The sequence below is a fragment of the Carcharodon carcharias genome, chromosome 13 (genome assembly GCF_017639515.1).
Source record: "Carcharodon carcharias isolate sCarCar2 chromosome 13, sCarCar2.pri, whole genome shotgun sequence".
NCBI classification, from domain to species: domain Eukaryota; kingdom Metazoa; phylum Chordata; class Chondrichthyes; order Lamniformes; family Lamnidae; genus Carcharodon; species Carcharodon carcharias.
This window is the reverse complement of record NC_054479.1, coordinates 82,616,918-82,632,648: the sequence shown is the minus strand read 5'-3', so window position 1 is coordinate 82,632,648 and position 15,731 is coordinate 82,616,918. Positions and strand designations below refer to the sequence as shown.

General features: G+C 40.7%; 1 protein-coding gene across 1 annotated transcript in view; it reads right to left on the bottom strand.

Moving 5' to 3' along the window:
- lta4h (leukotriene A4 hydrolase) overlaps nucleotides 1-15,731 on the bottom strand; it is a 56,025-nt gene that overhangs the window by 9,857 nt on the left and 30,437 nt on the right. The window contains exons 11-13 of the mRNA XM_041203429.1: nucleotides 4,976-5,087; nucleotides 2,202-2,346; nucleotides 2,003-2,106 (exon numbers count right to left, since the gene is read on the bottom strand). Of these exons, the coding sequence (XP_041059363.1) occupies nucleotides 2,003-2,106; nucleotides 2,202-2,346; nucleotides 4,976-5,087 (361 nt within the window). The remainder of the gene's footprint in view (nucleotides 1-2,002; nucleotides 2,107-2,201; nucleotides 2,347-4,975; nucleotides 5,088-15,731) is intronic.

The following is a 15,731-nucleotide window of genomic DNA, read 5'->3' as shown; positions in this document are numbered from 1 at the left end:
GCCCCCACAGAATCTTGTACGTTTCAATAAGATCACCCCTCATTCTTCTAAATAGAGGCCTAACTTGTTTAGCCGTTCTTGATAAGTCAACCCCTTCATCCCAGGAATCAGCCTAGTGAATCTCTTTTGAACTGCCTCCAATGCCAGTATATCTTTTCTTAAATATGGGGACCAAACTGTACACAGTACTCCAGGTGCGGCCTCACCAGCACCCTGTACAGTTGTGACAAGTCTTTCCTATTTTTAAACTCCAAAGGCAGGGGAATCAACTGAAGAGCAGACGTTAGGAAAGAAATCAGGGTGGGGAAGGTTTGGAGATGGTGGCTGAGAAATCCGAGAAAGATCAGCAGGCATCAGGGATGTCTGTGTTGTGAGGAGTGGTGGAATTGAGGAGTTGGGGATGTTTATAGGTTACTTTGTTCGGACTGAATGGAACTAATTCCTCCTGGTCCATAAGCTTACCCGAAGGCACTTACCTGATGGATCCAGTCCTTCTCACTCCTTTTTGCTTGTTGGATTTCCCAAGGCCTAGGGAATCCAGCCAACATGTTAAAAATAGAAACCCCATAAAAATGGAAGGACTCAGCTAACTTAAAACCTTTCAACAACCAAACTGCCTCAGAGTGGATTGGTTACTTGCCTTGTCCCACCTCCGTTAATGCCAGGAGTCAGCAGGTTGAATTTCTGTTTCAGGTTTTTAATCTGACCCAAAATCTCAAGTTTTTGGAAGTTAAAATTATCCTGCATCTTTCACTTGCCCCAATTGAGCTTCTTCAATCCTTCAGCAGTTCAATTGTTCACACTTCCGTGAAGTACGGCCAGAACAAACATTTAGCCATTTTATTTCCAAATGAGCACAACAGTTATGATCAGACTCACTCAATTCAATCAGTGTAACCTTATTCATGTGGTAATGGAATACAACGGACACTCGACCCTTGCCTAGTCAATGAGTTCTTTGCATAACAATCTCCTACATTCTAACCTCAAATCTAACAAACACACACTCTAGCAGCTTTGTGTTCAAAAACCCAATTGACTTGTGTTCCTGAGTTTTTTATTTCCATGTCCACAATCAGAGGGAAGGACCCATGTCAGACATGATGGCATAGAAAGTACCCAGGTCAAGAAACCCCAAAACACAATGAATGAAAGATATCTATTGATTACCTAGATCAGCTAACAAATTGCTCACTGCATTTGTTCTGTGAGTGAACAACTTAAACACCAAACCAATGAACGATTTAGCTACCTTTTGTCTTGTAGTTTTAATATGGAGCCAGAAGCTTATAAAAACTCAATGTTTTGGTGGCAGACTGCAGCAGCCCAATTAAGGACCACTAGTTAGGGAACATGTAGACCTGGTTCTATTGAACATCGTTTTTTCGCCTTTATCAATATGGCAGATGGTGCACTTCTAGCTTGTAATGTCCTGCTATATTGGAGGCTTTGTTGCTTGTTTTGTGTTTGAAAAATGGGCAAGGTGCCATTGAATTTCTAGGACCTGTTCTCAAATGGTTAATCCAAGAATCTTAAGGAAATGTTTTTGGTGAGCATGGAAGGCTTACCAATGTTAGGATCGCACATGCGAGGATAGAGACGCTGCATTTAACATGGTCAATAATAATAATAATAATATAACCAGTGTAATAGAAACTAAATTAAACTTAGACTACTAATTCTTGCAGTGTCATGTGGTTGTTAGGCATGGTGGCTGGCCCATTCCATGGCGTAAGGCTACTCTTCAGCTAGCAAGTGGAAGGTGGGGAGAGGCGTGGATTCCAAATGTTCCCTCTGAGGCACCATTGTTATTGTTTTTCTATGAATGAAGTTAACAGTGAAAACTGCAAAACAAAAACTTAAAGACCTGCATCTACAAGCTAATAATTTTCAGATTTTTATTTTTCTGAAATTACTAACATTTAAAGAGATGCAGAGAAAGTCCAAACTAAAACAATGACAAAAAATATTTTATTTCACATACCAATTTAAAGGTACGCACCTTATCACTAAAATATGAATACAAACAATTCTTCCAGTCTTCCGTGGTCACACTACTGTAGGCAAATATCTGAATATATGCCTTGAGGAACCCCATGAAGATGTCTAGGAAAAGTTCAGAAAAATAGATTTAAGTTTGACAGATCTATAGAAATTCCACTTACAAAGCTGAATATTAATTTCTAACATGTAACATTTACCTGGTCCTCCAAGTAGCTCCTCCAAATGATACAGTAAAGCAAATCCCTTTTCATATGGAACTGATGAGAACGCATCATCAGGATCAGTATCACAGAGCCCGGGGACCAGGCTGGTCAGAGGATTAGTAGCACCAAATGTCTCAATCTAACAGAAAAAATGAATTTTAATTACCTATCAATTTCTGAAAAGATACCACATATTAACGAGATTATAAGGACCTATTAACAGTTTAAAGTTTATGCTTCATCCTTGTGCACAGAAAATCAAACCAAAATTAGTACAAAAGCAACATATTGCAGATGCTGGAGATCTGAAACAAAAAGAGGATAATACCAATTGTCAGATCAGGCAGCATCTGTGGAGAACACCAAAACTAAAATTAGTTCCTTTTTTAAAAATCAACTCAGAGGCCAGGGGTTAATATATTTTTATCCCTCTCTGCAGGCTTACTGATGTCTTTAAAATAGTTACTAAATTGCAATTTTTTCAAATGCAAGGGCTGTAGTGCTATAAATTAAAGAAAATCATTTATATAATTGGTTTTATTTTCAACAGCAGTGACCCATAGAAGTGAAATGCACATTATTAGTGATTCGACTGTTGGAAATTGAGAGATAATATTTGATGTAGAACTCAATGTTGCTGTAAAAGAACAAACTACCACATTCTGCCCAAACAGCACTCAAAACAATGGCTCTCGTCTGTCACTTGCGTTAGGTGTAGTAAACATCTTCCCATGATACTACTGTTACAGTTCAGGCTTCCAGCCAACAATTTTGCCTTGTGATAAAGGCAAAATGATGGTATTGACTAGCAAATAGTCTATGAACCAAAATGGTGTCCTTCCAGGTACTGCAAATGCATGAGCTTGCCCAGAGTTAGCAATTGACCTCTAATTGCAGAATCGCTAGAGATCACATGGGATCTTTAAACTCTCCTGTTATTTTTGAATGTCCAGGAAATGGAAACCACAAAACTAAAGCTAGGTTATGAATGCCATAGAAGCTGTGAAACAGAAAATAGAGCAATTTGCTTAAAAACAAAAGATGAAATTAATCTTTATTGGATCAAGAAATCCTTGGAGGAAATATTTCTTACAGCTTCATTAGTGAGAGAATATCTGGACAAAATAATCTTTTGCAGACCCGTCACTGAATGTGGACAATGCAAATCTCAATGCGTCTCCAGATTTCATATCTCTAGCAGAAGGAAAGACTAATTTCCTAGTATTTAAATCAGTGGAAGACAGAACTACACATCATAATTGAAGAGACAATGGTGCAAACTGGTTCATTTAATATTGAGCAGATGCTCTCACACTGTCTAATTTCTGAGCACCTATTAATTTCGTGGCCACGTACAAATTAATTAGCAAAAGGAACAAAGTCTCCATTCCCTGACTAATTTCCAGATCAATTATCTGGTCTGGTCTTAAAGAGCAAGCATTTCAACCTTAATTGGTATTTTAGGAAGGTAGCTTTTTGAACTCTATCTTTTCAGGAAAGTACAAGATAGAATACTGGAATTTCTCATTGGAACTGAACCTTTGTATATGTGTAATTGAAACCCTGCTGAAAATGACCTTACTTCATCTTTTATTGTCAAAGCAAGAAACATTACCAATAAATTCAGCTCGACAGATAACACAAATATCTTGAAATTAAAAGGATTTTAAAATAGCCAAGTGCAAGTTACAATGCCTCGACACAGGAGACACAACTGCATAACTTAGGCCACTAGAACTCACTTAACAATTAAAGGATCAGTAACTTGCTTTTTAAAAGAACAATGCAGAAACAAATCTATTAGATGTATTCAGTTATATTTGCACATATAATTACAAACAGTATGAGAAAGTGGAAACAATGCTGTCGACTCAAGGAAAGACAAAAAGACTTCACTTCTGTTTAAAATTAGGTTAATTCCAAGAATTCCACACAAAATTTGTGATTAGAAAATTATAAAATTTAAACAAGGCAACAGCTCCATCCACTGGAAGAAAGATGCTACATGAATAAACTAAAGACAGATAGGTTTTAAAAGCTGCCACTTACACACATCTCAAAAACCTCTTTTGGTAATTAATATCTATCCATTAGTCTTTTGTGCATCACCCCACCATGCCTCCCCCTCCCCTCTAAGCTCTGGAATTCCTTCCCTAAATGTCTACAACCCTCTCTCCTCCTTTAAGATGTTCCTTAAAACCCTACTCTTTAGCAAAGCTTTTGGTCGTCTATCCCAAGGTCTTTTACTTTGGCTCAGCGTCAATTTTGTTTTACACTCCTATTGTAGTAAAATGTCAAAAGGTGCTTCAATGAAGTGCTATATAAATGCAAGTTGTTGTGGTGGTCATTGCACTGCTGTCCATGTCATAGGGAATGCTGCTGTCAATGTCAGGCCAATCCCTTGTCCAGTCTCCCGCTGCTTAGCTTGAGCCTCAGCCCTGGCTCCCACTCTTGCTGTATTCATAACTAAACAGCGAAATAAGAAAAATGCTGTAATCACAGGCACAAAGGAGGGCTCAAAATGGTAATTAAACTGACAGAAAGAGGGAGCTAACTGAGCTGCTGTGGTCAATCTTCATCTCACACAACTTATCCCAATCTCTCTCCAATTACTTGAAGAGGAGTGTAACATTGCACTAAGTATCTAAATGGTCTAATTATTTATTCTTAAAATAAAGTACAAGACACTTTAATCGGAAAGAGCATTAACTGTAATGTGTACACCAATCCATAATTATTAGGATTACCATAACAATTAATTAACTCACCGCTTGGAGCAGATCCTTCCAGCCTCCAATAGCTGCAAATTGCCTGTATTTCTCGTCAAACATGGAACGGCCTATCATTCGCTCCAAATACACTGTATGGCCTTCATTTAACCTAATGTCATTAAAGAAATACATCAATATTCACTCCAAGTGTGATCAAAAGCCCTGCAAGGTAATGAATGGGGTCAACAAATTATTTTATGAATGGAAAATATATTCTACATGCCATGCCTGACTGGAAGAGCAGCCAGGCAGACACTGACAGCATAAGGGAGCACATAAGTGGTGCAGTGAGCTTTCTGTGGCACTGTTAATAATGGTAGAATTAGAAACTAACTTAAAGCCAGAAAAATCTTAAAATTGTTTGGCACAATGAAGTTATGTATAAAAACATAACAGCATTAAGCAAGTCTCTTAACTATGCCCAAACAAAGTTGGCACATGGTCCTCCCATCTCAGAAGCAACTAGTCCAAACCTTGATGGCAAAATACAGTCACCACTGAAGTAAATGTAATGAGGTATGGATAAGGTGCAGCAGTTCAGCAAACAAGCTGTTGGGTCAAAGAGCAGCGTTAAGTGCTTGATAATTCCAAATAAGGAAGACCATTCAGCCCATTGATCCAGAACGACCTTAATTACCATCACTGCAGCATCTAAATTTATCTTTAATTATTCTGATTTGACAGGCACTTACAGCTACTATGAAGGAGTCACAGGACAATGGTCAGGTACCATAGGAACAGGAGTAGACCATATAGCTGTAGCATAACTTCCACACCCTTGTATTCTAGTCCTCTAGCTATATATATTCAAGATTTAATTAGTTTTTAAAAAATTATTTTCCGTACTATCCATGGCATTTTAACAATGGACACCCCCCATGTCTCTTTGGGCCGTCAATGTTTCTAGTTATTCATTATTTAAAAAGTGCTCTGCTCTATCCATCTTGGATTCAAAGTGACAACCTCAAAAGTCACTAGAACTCTGGAGTAAGCTGAAGTCAGAAAGTTATCACTTCACTTGCTGGGTGGAGGCGTTTCCGAAACAAAATTGCACCACAGATACAGCTTCTAGGATACTGGTAGAAGTGATACCACAGTGGGAAGTTCTCCTGCAAAGAGACTGTGACCAAAGAACCCATTTTACAAGCAAGGTTACGAAGACTGCATGCAGACTCCTGGGAGTCAAACGAGGTTTCACATACCCTACCATCCCCCCCAGAGCTGAGGGCTGGTGGAGCATATGAATTGAACTTTAAAAACTGCTATTTCAAAAGCTACTTCATGCATAGCGAAAAATTGGGTGGATAGTGGAGTATTGATGAAGCTACAGGCAACTCCTAATTGAACACCATGACCGACCCCTTTTGAGCTAATGACTGGAAGGGCTATGAGGCTCCACAAAGAAGTCATAGCTGGCAAGAGTGAATCAGGACCCCAGAAGGACAGAATTACACGCTACATGATGGAACTGTGCAAGCAGACGTGAAGCAGTAGTAAGAAACCAGTGACAGGGACAGACTGGGACCCGAGCTTAAACCGCCTTGAGCTCCCAGAGTTAAGGGACAGAGTAATGGTAAAGGTAATGCCATCTAAACCTGGACTGACGCCCCACTGGACAGGACCCTACACAGTTCTGATGACCAGCAACACAGAATCTCTGAATCTTTAGAGTGCAGAAGGAGGCCATTCATCCCTCAGAGTGTGCACTGGCTCTCTGAAAGAGCATTCTACCATGCCCCACTCCCCTGCACAGATACAATGGAATACCAAATAATACTCATTACAGTGCAGTAACGTCCCCAGATTTGTTGGAAGCATGTCTGTATACTGCCTCGCTATGGCAACTGCTAAATGAACAGGGCATCTCTTCTCAAAGAAGAAAAATAAATGGCTCAGTAGGTGTACCAACTGTTGCTTTTCTCTTTAAACTTTCAGGATCAGTAATGCAGCACAATTAAACTGAACCTCTTACTGTTAGATACGAAACAGCCTGCCAATGAACTACACATGAAGTAGGAGTAGGAGGCCACTCAGCCCTTTGAGCCTGCTCCACCATTCAACAAGATCATGGCTGATCTAACGTAACCTCCTGCCTACCCCAGATATCCTTTCAGCCCTTTGTTTATCAAGGGACTATCTACCTCTTCCTTGAAACTGTTCAAAGACTCTGCCTCCAATGCCTTTTGAGGAAGAGTTCCAAAGATTCATTACCCTCTGAAAAAATTTATTCTCATCTCTGTCTTAAATGGGCGACCCCTTATTTTTAAACAGTGACCCCTAGTTCTAGATTCTCCCACAAGAGGAAATATCCTCTCCACATCTACCCAGTCAAGACCCCTCAGGATCTTATACGTTCAATAAAGTCGCTTTGTACTCCTCTAAACTCCAGCTAATACAAGCCTAACCTGTCCAATCTTTTCTCATAAGTTAACCTGCCCATTCCTGGTATTAGCTTAGTAAACCTTCTCAGAACTGCTTATAATGTATTTACATTCTCCCTTAAATAAGGAGGCCAATACTGTACACAGTACTCCAGATGTGTTCTCACCAGTGCCCTTTACAACTGAAGCATAACCTCCCTAATTTTTTGTTCAATTCCCCATACAATAAACAATAACATTTTAGTAACTTTCCTAATTAATTGCTGAACTTGCATACTAGCCTTTTACAATTCATGCACTAGGACACCCAGCTCCCTCTGAACCTCAGAGCTCTGCAATCTCTCACCATTTAGATAATATTCTTTATTACTTTAATACTCTTTACATCTACCCACATTATACTCCATTTGCTAGCCCACTCATTAACCTATGTCTCTTTGTAGCCTCCTTATGCCCTCTTTACAACTTACTTTCCTACCTGTTTGTATCATCAGCAAATTTGGCATAACATTCAGTCCCTTCAGCCATGTCATTTCTATAAATTGTAAAAAGTTGGGGCCCCAGCACTGATCCCCATGGCACGCCACTTGTTACATTCTGCCAACCAGAAAAAGACCCATTTATGGCTACACTCTGTTTCCTGTTATCTAGCCAATCCTCTATCAATGCCAATATGTTACCCCCTACACCATGAGCTTTTATTTTCCGCAATAACCTCTTATGTGCACCTTCTCAAAACCTTCTGGAAATCCAAGTACAGTACATCCACTGATTCCCCTTTATCCAGAGCCCATGCGACTCCTTCAAAGAACTCCAATAAATTGGTTAACCAGGATTTCCCTTTCACAAAACCATGTTGACTCTGCCTGATTGCCTTGAATTTTTCTAAGTGCCCTGTCATAATATCTTTAATAATAGCTCCCAACATTTTCCCTATCAGAGATGATAGGCTAAGTGGCCTGGCCCGCTTTCTGTCTCCCTCATTTTTGAATAAAGGAGTTATATTTGCTATTTTCCAATTTAATGGCAGCTTCCCCAAATCCATGGAATTTTGGAAAATTAAAAACACATCAACTATCTCATTAGCCACTTCTTTTAAGTCCTGAGGATGAAGTCCATCAGGACCTGGGGATTTGTCAGCCCAACAGTTTGCTAAGTAATGGTGATTGTAATTTTCCTGAGTTCCTCTCTCTCTTCCAGTTCCTGATTTACAGATATTTCTTCGATGTTACTTGTATCCTCTTTAGTGAAGACCGACACAAAATGCCTGTTCAATTCATCTGCCATCTCTTTACGTTCCATTATTAATTCCCCAGGATCATTTTCCACAGGACCAACACTCACTTTATTAACTTTTTTTCTTATTTATCTATAGAAACTTTTATCCTTTGACTTTATATTTCTAGCTAGCTTTTTCTCATACTCAAATTTTTCCTTCATTAAACTTGTCATTCTTTGGTGTCCTTCATATTCTGCCCAACCTTCTGACCTGCCACCCAGCTTTACGCAATTATATGCTTTTTCTTTACGTTTTCTGTGTATGTTTAGATATATTGGGGGAGGGGAGGAGGAAGTAGATGGAAACACTAATCTCAGGTGAAGTTACACCACTCACATTCTGTTGCTACCAACAGGAGGGCCAGCAGCAGATCTCAAATTATTTTTTCAGGTAAAGCACCAGAACAATGGCAGGCTGGTGGGCGAGAATGACGATTACCCTCCCAACAACCACGATAGTATGGGAGACGAAAACCGTGCATATTAACAATGACACTTGTACACATCCCGGGCAGTATATGCAGTGCCCAAAAGGGGGAAGGGAAAATGTAAAAGAACCAGGGCGGATGGGGGCTATGCATGGATAAGCAATGGGTTGGCAGAATCTGACAAAACCAAGGTACTGAAAATAAATGAATTCTGGACCATGCCAAAAACTGTCCTACCGATTAACTATTCCGGAATGCTCACAGGGCCTGCCAGATCGCTGTTAATAAAAAAACTAATAAAAATAATAGGTGACCTTTTACTCCGCAAGGTGATGACTACATAGAGGCCCTTGAGAAGGATTTGGGATTGTATTCTCGCCAAAAAGCTAGCAATGATACGAAGGGTGACCTGGCTGCGACGAGTGTGGGGGAAGGACACCATGGCAGGTGAATGGGATTTCATCTGTTTGTGAGGACAAACTTTGACTCTGAGTAACAGGAAGAACTTGTGTATGATAAGGATGCCAGAGGAAGCATAAAATTCTCCACAGGATGGGCCAATTTGCCCCCGTTTATCTGGTAGCCAGGAGTTGAGGGACAATATTGTCAAGGATTGTATGCTGATATTATTAACTGGTTAGGACATACTGATGCAAGATGCTTTAATCTGCCATCAGGCGGTTAGCAGAAGTTAACACAATGTCCAGTCACTATCTCACCTCCTGAGAGCAGCATGATAAAGATAGGAAACCCAAAAATGTTATTACATGATGTTACTATCATCTCTTTAGAAGTGACCTATAATTTGAGTAGTGCAAGACCCACATTGGAGGCAACTGCAGTAGCCATCCTGACTCAATTGGCTGAACAGAGAGCAAATTGCGGCAGCTGATCAGTGACTATAAGAATCAGATAGCCCCTGGAACAAAGAAGAAACAGAGCATACTTGGGGACATAGGGGGCCTGTTCGGCAGTACTAACACAGTTCTAAATTCATGAGGTATTTTGAACAATGATCACACCTCATGGGTGGCACAGGAATGCACTAAATGCTTGCAATTTGTGGCCCAAGGGACAGAATATGTACTTACAGCTGCATATTTGCAAGGAACAGGTTTAATAAAAGGGTTAACTCTGTTGGGAGAAGCTATATTGAAGTCAATTGAGTCACAGTCCAAGCAATGGGCCTGTGATGTACTGGCTCAAAACTTAATTGGCAATATAGAATTGTATATTAGGATATTCGATTCAGCCCCATGCCCAGACACGCACGCAGGAAGGTTGGTGGCCTGAGTTTGATTAAATTGGAACCAGAAGAACTACTAGTAACCCAAACAACTAGTGGCAGTAGGGAAAACACACTCAAGTTTTTGTTGATAATGCCACAAGGCACCAAGAACAGTACACATTCAGGGGGATTTAGAACAGAAATCTCAGAGTGGTCAAGGGTGAATCGGTATATAGGGTGGTGTCACATGGATATGTGACAAAAGACACTAACACTTGCTCTTGGCCATGGACGAGAGCTGTATCGAATCACAACATTACATCGAGTGCACATGTAACAAAGATGGCACACGTAGTGGTTACGATTGAGTCCCATACAGGTGGCTCTCAGGCGTCCCTAACCCCGTGGTGTTTCCTGACTGATGAGAAGAGTTACCTCTATGGAGGATTGGAATGTGCAAATAATCATACATTTTGTTGCAGACTCATTCACCTTGGGAGGTTTTCACCTGGCAGGAAAGACCCTGACAGGTATGATCTTTGGCCCTTGGCATGGTGATAAGTCGAATGTAGAGGATGTACCCAGAAAGGCAGGCCGAGAAGCAGTCAAAAGGGCTTTGGCTACAGTTGTGGATCATGTTGATTAGAGTTGGCAGGTCATCACACAGGGAAGGGTGCAGGTGAACTTAACCAAGAGGGCCACTAAGGTATTGGGGAACTTGGCCAGCATACAATTGGTGGGAAATAGGCAGAATGGCTGCCACTGTTGCTTCGGTGCTCATCCTGATATCAGTATATATATTCGCTGTTACCAAAAATGGATGATTTTGCATGCTGTGGAGATGGTAATGATGTCCAGCCGGGGGTGTGTCCCAGTATCAATCTTCCTGAAACCAGCTCCAGAGGAGGGGAACCAAGACAACAATTATAATGTATAGTTTGAACCACCATATTCCAAGCCTAGCCAGACATCACTAGGACGGCCATCAAAGCTGTAAGAGAATTCCAAATGATTAAGGATTTGATGGCCACAGGAGTCCAGTGGGATCCCTGGATGACCCTGTTGGCTGAAAATTCTACTAGTAGGTTGTGCTCACCTGGATCAGATACAATCTGTCAAGGGGCCAACAGGAGAGACTGAGTTGGAAAGTGAAGGGTTACCAGAGTTCATAGTATTAAAGCTGTTTTTTTCCCCTCTCTGTACCTTTCCATCATGAGCTCTGGGTGTGTTTATCGGTGTGTACGGGGCAAAGGTGATTATACAAAGGGACACAAAGGTAATTATACAAGGGACACTTCCTGATAAACTGCTGCTTGAATAGTCCTGCTGTAACTGATGATTTTTGACAGACTTCTGTTTGAAAGCTCTCCCCTGTATGCCTGTAATACTTTGACTTCAGCTTACTCCAGCCTCCTGGTAGCTTTTGTTCCACACCACTCACCTTTGCTAGTTTTACCTATTTGCTTAATCAATATCTTTTTGTAATTTTGCTTCCATCCACACCATTTACAATGCTGCCTATTTGTTATTGCCAAGTTTGGATATATGGTTTTATATCCCATCATCTAAAACATGAATAAATCTGGTGAATAGTTAAACCAGAACACAGGTTCCTGCAGAGCACCACTAATTCCATTTACTGGACTTGCCCATTATCTCTTACTGTTCAGCCAATTTCTTAGCCTAGTCAATAATTTGCCTACAATTCCATGAGCTTCAAATATAGCTAACAGTCTCTTTTGAGGGACAATGTCAAATGTTTCTGGCAGCCCATATAAATAACAACAGTGACATTGCCCTGTCCACTAATATAGCTGCCTCTTCAAAAATTTAAATCTGGTTCGTCAGGCACAACCTACCCTTTAGAAAGCTATGCTGGTTGTCTCTGATCAGCTGAAATTCTCAAGGTCACGCTATCCTTAACTCAGTCTTTAGTAACTTCCAAAAACAGATGTTAGGCTAACTGTTCTATAAATTCCCTAATTGCCCTGCCTCACTTTTTCTGAATCAAATGGCATGTGTAATTTTCCAATATGAAGAGATTTTCTGAATGAAGACAACTTTTGAAGATTCCAGTTAGGGCATCTGCAATGTTCCCACCTCTTTTTAAAAACACTGGGATAGAAAACCACTGGTCCAGGGGATTTATCACTCTTTGGTGCGATTATTTTCATTACTGTATTTTGCTTACATTAATTCTGATGAGTTCTATCTCTGATTCGACAGAAGTTTCTTAGGAATTTCCAGTCTGCCATCCCCCTCCTCCACTGTAAATACTGAGAGTAACTCTGCCATTTCCTTATTTTTATTTGCAATATTATTTATCAATTTTTATGGGGCCCTGACTACCCTCTTTTCCCTAATAATTATTTGTCTATTTTGATGCGTTTCCTTTATCCGCTGAGATGACTCGTACTATCCCATTTTATCATCTTTTGTTGTTCTTTGTATTGCTCCCAGTTCCGGATCTTGTACTAGCGTTTCCATTTTTGTATGCTTTTTCTTTTAGTTTTGTGTTGTCTCATCTCTTTTGTCAGCCATGGCACTTTATCAAGTAAACCTCTTATCCCTTAAGGGCATAAACTAGCTCTGTATTATATTAAATTTTCTTTTGAACAGCTTCCACTGATTGTCTGTCCTTTCACCTATTAACAGGTTTACTCAAATTTATTATACAGTCTCTGTCTCATTGCACTGAAGTCAGCCTTACCTAAATATAGACTCTTAGTAGCTGTTTTGTGTTTCTGCAGAACCTTGCTTTCTATCTCACCTGGATTCCGTCTACTCTGTACGCCATCAGACACATCAACGCCTTTCTGATGCTCCATCTCTCTACGAAGTGTAACCAAGATCTGGAGTAAACTACCTAGATATTACTCCCCCTCTGTGTCAGTGTGTCCCCAACCCAGTGATTTTGATGCACAGTGGAGGCATCTACTGCAAGCATATTCAATCAGATAGTCTCTCTGGCCACAAGCACCCACTTACTGCAATCCAGGCACACAATGTGCTCTGCCATATTTTAGTCTACATTATTTAAACACTCATGAAGCTTAACACCATCCAGGACAAAGCAGCCCACTTGATTGGCAAGCTACCCACCACTTTAAACATTTACCAGTTCCACCATTGGTCCAGTGTGCACCACATACAAAATGCACTGCAGCAACTTGCCAAGCCCTGACCTTTTCTACCTAAAATTACAAGGGCAGCAGAGGCATGGGAACATCACCTGCAAGTTCCCCTCCAAGCCACTCACCTTCCTGATTTGGAAATATGTTGCCATTCCTTCAATGTCACTGGTCCAAATCCTGGAACTCTCTCCCTAACAGCACTGTGGGTGTACCTACACCACATGGACTGCAGCAGTTCAAGGCAGTGGCTCATCACCACCTTCTCAAGGGCAATTAGTGACAAGCAATAAATGCTGGCATTGTCAGTGAGATGTGCATCCCATGAAATAATTTTTAAAAATTCCATCTACTTTTTAGTTTTATGTACGTTTTTTAAAAACACACTAACTTGAACTAATTACGAACACTGGACGAATTTTTAAATGCATACTGCCTCAAGCTTATACAAGCCACTGCAAGTGCTGGAGGCAAAAAGCAGCATTTTTTCCCTTTCTGCAAAGGATTCCCACACTCAAAGTCCCAGCTTTACACCATTTATAATTTACTTAATTTCAATTAACCAAATCCTTAGTAGTTTGAAAAAAGGCCAAAGTGAAGCCAATATTCAACCAGGGTACAAGACCAGTACAGATCTATATTATACAATAACTGAAATGAACAGGAGTAAACTTGAACATTATTTCCATGCTAATAACTCACTTAGCAGTGAACACGAATTTAGAAAGGAGAAGTTCTGCCTAACTGTAGCCTTGGAGGAAGTAACAAACAAATTAGACTGTAGCGAGTCCAATGTGTGTCCTCAGATTTACAAAGCTACTAACACAAAAGGTCATTTGGTAAACTCGAATAGTTAGATGTTCAGGAGTGAGGACGAAAGGAAGGAAGCAGACAAACACAAACTTATAGAGGAACAGGAGGTGGCCATTCACCTCTTGAATATTTTTCGCCAGTAATAGCTCATCTCAGCTCCAGTTAGCCACTGATGTTCCATATCTCTTGACACCCTGACCCAACACAAGTCTATCAATTTCCTTCTCAAAAATTTCAATTGACAACCCATCCCCAAAAGAAAAGTGTCCAAAGCCTTCTGGGTTGCAAATCCCAAATCTCCACAATCTTTTGTGTGAAAAAGTGCTTCCTGATTTCAAAATGAGCTAACCTTAATTTTAAGATTATATCCTCTTGTTTTGGATTCCCCAACCAGGGAAAATTGTATTTCTCCTATGAAATTTCTTTGAACCCCCCCCCCCTATTAGACCTCCTGACTCCCAAAGCCTGTCCACCATCTACAAGGCACAGGTCAGGAGTGTGATGGATTACTCTCCACTTGCTTGGCATCCAGTCAACAAACACTCTCACACTCCACCACCAACACACAAAGGCAGCAGTGTGTACCATCTACAAAGTGCAGTGCAGCAACTCACCAAGCCTGCTTAGACAACACCCTCCAAACCCAAGACCACCACCATCTAAGGGCAGCAGACGCATGGGAACACCACCACCTGGAAGTTCCTCTCCAAGCCACTCACCATCCTGACTTGGAAATATTCCTTAACTGTTGCTGGGTCAAAATCCTGGAACTCCCTCCTTACCAGCAGTTCAAGAAGGCAGCTCACCAACACCTTCTCAAGGGCAATTAGGGATGGGCAATAAATGCTAGCCCAGCCAGCGAAGCCCACATCCCATGAATGAAGGAATTAAAAATAAACTCCTTAACCTTCTAAGCCCAAGGGAATACAAACCAACTTTATGCAACCTGCCCTCAGTAGGATGATACTGGGTTAAAAGGTTTGAATAATCTGTGCTGTACCCTCTCCAAAGCCAATTTTTTTTCTAAAGATTGGGTATCTAAAACAGAACACAGTACTCCATATGACGTCTGACCAAAGGTCTGTGGAACTGATATATCATGTCCTCCCTTTTCAATACTATGCACCTTGAGGTGAAGACCAATGTTGCACTAGCCTTTTTGATTACTGTGTACTTGTGCAATAGTGAATGGCATCTTGTGCGATCTTGGATACAGGCAGCAGTTTTGGATAAGCTCAATTTTACACAGGGTGGAAGATAGGTCAGCCAGAAGAGAATTGGAATTGTCAAATTTAGAGATAATGAAGGCATGGATGAGGGTTTCAGCAGATGAGCTGAGGCAAGGCAAAGTGAGACAATGCTACAGAGGTGTGAGTAGGCAGTCTTGACAATGAAGCAGACATGTGAACAGAAGCAAATATGAAACACCAAAATTGTAAGCAATCTATTTCACCCTCAATCATTTGCCAGGGAAGAGGGTTGCAATCCGCAGCT